The 1,537-nt window shown below is 44.4% G+C and overlaps 1 protein-coding gene across 1 annotated transcript in view; it reads right to left on the minus strand.

Moving 5' to 3' along the window:
• Window positions 1-561, minus strand: part of LOC107282690 (septin-1-like) — a gene marked incomplete at its 5' end in the record, with an annotated part of 13,301 nt that extends 12,740 nt beyond the window's left edge. The window contains one exon of the mRNA XM_015810505.1: window positions 445-561. Coding sequence (XP_015665991.1) covers window positions 445-561 — 117 coding nt within the window. The remainder of the gene's footprint in view (window positions 1-444) is intronic.
• Between the last annotated feature and the right edge of the window lie 976 nt (window positions 562-1,537).

Genomic DNA, 1,537 nt, shown 5'->3' on the forward strand with positions numbered 1-1,537 from the left:
GGAGGAGGAGGAGGAGGAGGAGGAGGAGGAGAAAGGAAGAAGAAGAAGAAGAAGAAGAAGAAGAAGAAGAAGAAGAAGAAGAAGAAGAAGAAGAAGAAGAAGAAGAAGAAGAAGAAGAAGAAGAAGAAGAAGAAGAAGAAGAAGAAGAAGAAGAAGAAGAAGAAGAAGAAGAAGAAGAAGAAGAAGAAGAAGAAGAAGATTGCTTCAATTACAGAGGAGAGGTCTGCTCACACTGGGTACCAAGTGCTTCTTCTGAGTCTAGCTCTTACGTTTGAATGCTGCACCACAGAATATATAGCATGTCTAAATCAATTCAGGAGGAGAAAACAGCCGCAAGAAGCAAGAATATCTCCTGGGAAAAAGCAGGCAGGCTTGGTGGGCTAAGGTGGGGAGCAGGGGACCTTGTTTCCTACGATGGAGAAAGCTAGTGGTGTAACTGCTTACCTGCTACCATCAGCGTGAAGTCAAAGCCCTTCTTCACGGTCTTCCTGTGGACCTGGGTAGGCAATGTAGCGAAGCCAACGTAATCTTTATCCTGAAGGCCACACAAAGAAAGGTCATCTCAAGACTTCCTGCTCTGAGGGCTCCAAAGGAAAGACGACGAAGGTTTGGGGGGATATTTTCAAGATTCTCTTACCATAATGGCTCTCTTGCTGAAGCGGTGAGACACGGCAGGAATGTCTGCTGCTTGCGTACCTTGGTGCCTCTACCCGCCACTTCCTGTGGTGGTGAAACAGGAAGCCCATTTTGCATCTACCTTCAAGGCCTCCACATCTCCTGTTGTTCGCCTGGCTTTCATTTCCTCCGGTTTCTACCTGTGGCTTGCTTTGCCTTGAAGCTGAAAATAAGCTGTCTTCAAAATAGCATCTTCTGTCCTTCTCATGCCTAACAAACATTCAACTTTGGCAACTTACAGGCAGTCCTGGACTTATGACCGTAATTGAGCCCGGAATTAACAATATTGTAAGTCGTTCTGGTGGTTAAGCGGGTCTCCACACAACTACGCCCAATTTTATGGGGGTTTTGGGTGGCAGTTGTTAAACTGATGCCGTGATTATTAAGCGCGAACACCATGGTAGTTAAGTTTACACCACAGTTGTTAAGCAAAACCATTTTAGCCAACGGGCAGTTTTTGCCAGGAACCGAAAGTAAATGCCAGTTTTTGGCAAAAAAAAAAAAAAAAGACTATAAATTTTGGTTGTGTGACTGTAAAAGATGCTGCAAAACGTCGTAAATGTGGGTGGATTGCTGAGCGCGCAAAATGCAATTACTTGACACAGGAGGAGGGGTGATGACCATTGGAACCCTAAAACTGGGTCCTAATTTGCTCTTGGGGGGTCCGTTGTAACTTTGAATAGTTGCTAAGTGACTGGTCATAAACTGAGGACTATCTGTACTAACCTGCATCCCTTTTTCTGCAGTAAGAAAAAGGCCTTGTAGATATTTGACAGATGTTTTAAAGCTATTTATGGGAGAAACAGAGAAAGGCAGGGAGAAGCAAAATATAAACAAAACCACAGATGGATGTCAGACTGAG

Source organism: Protobothrops mucrosquamatus, unplaced genomic scaffold (genome assembly GCF_001527695.2).
Source record: "Protobothrops mucrosquamatus isolate PMUCROS unplaced genomic scaffold, P.Mucros_1.0 scaffold11, whole genome shotgun sequence".
Taxonomy (NCBI): Eukaryota; Metazoa; Chordata; class Lepidosauria; order Squamata; family Viperidae; genus Protobothrops; species Protobothrops mucrosquamatus.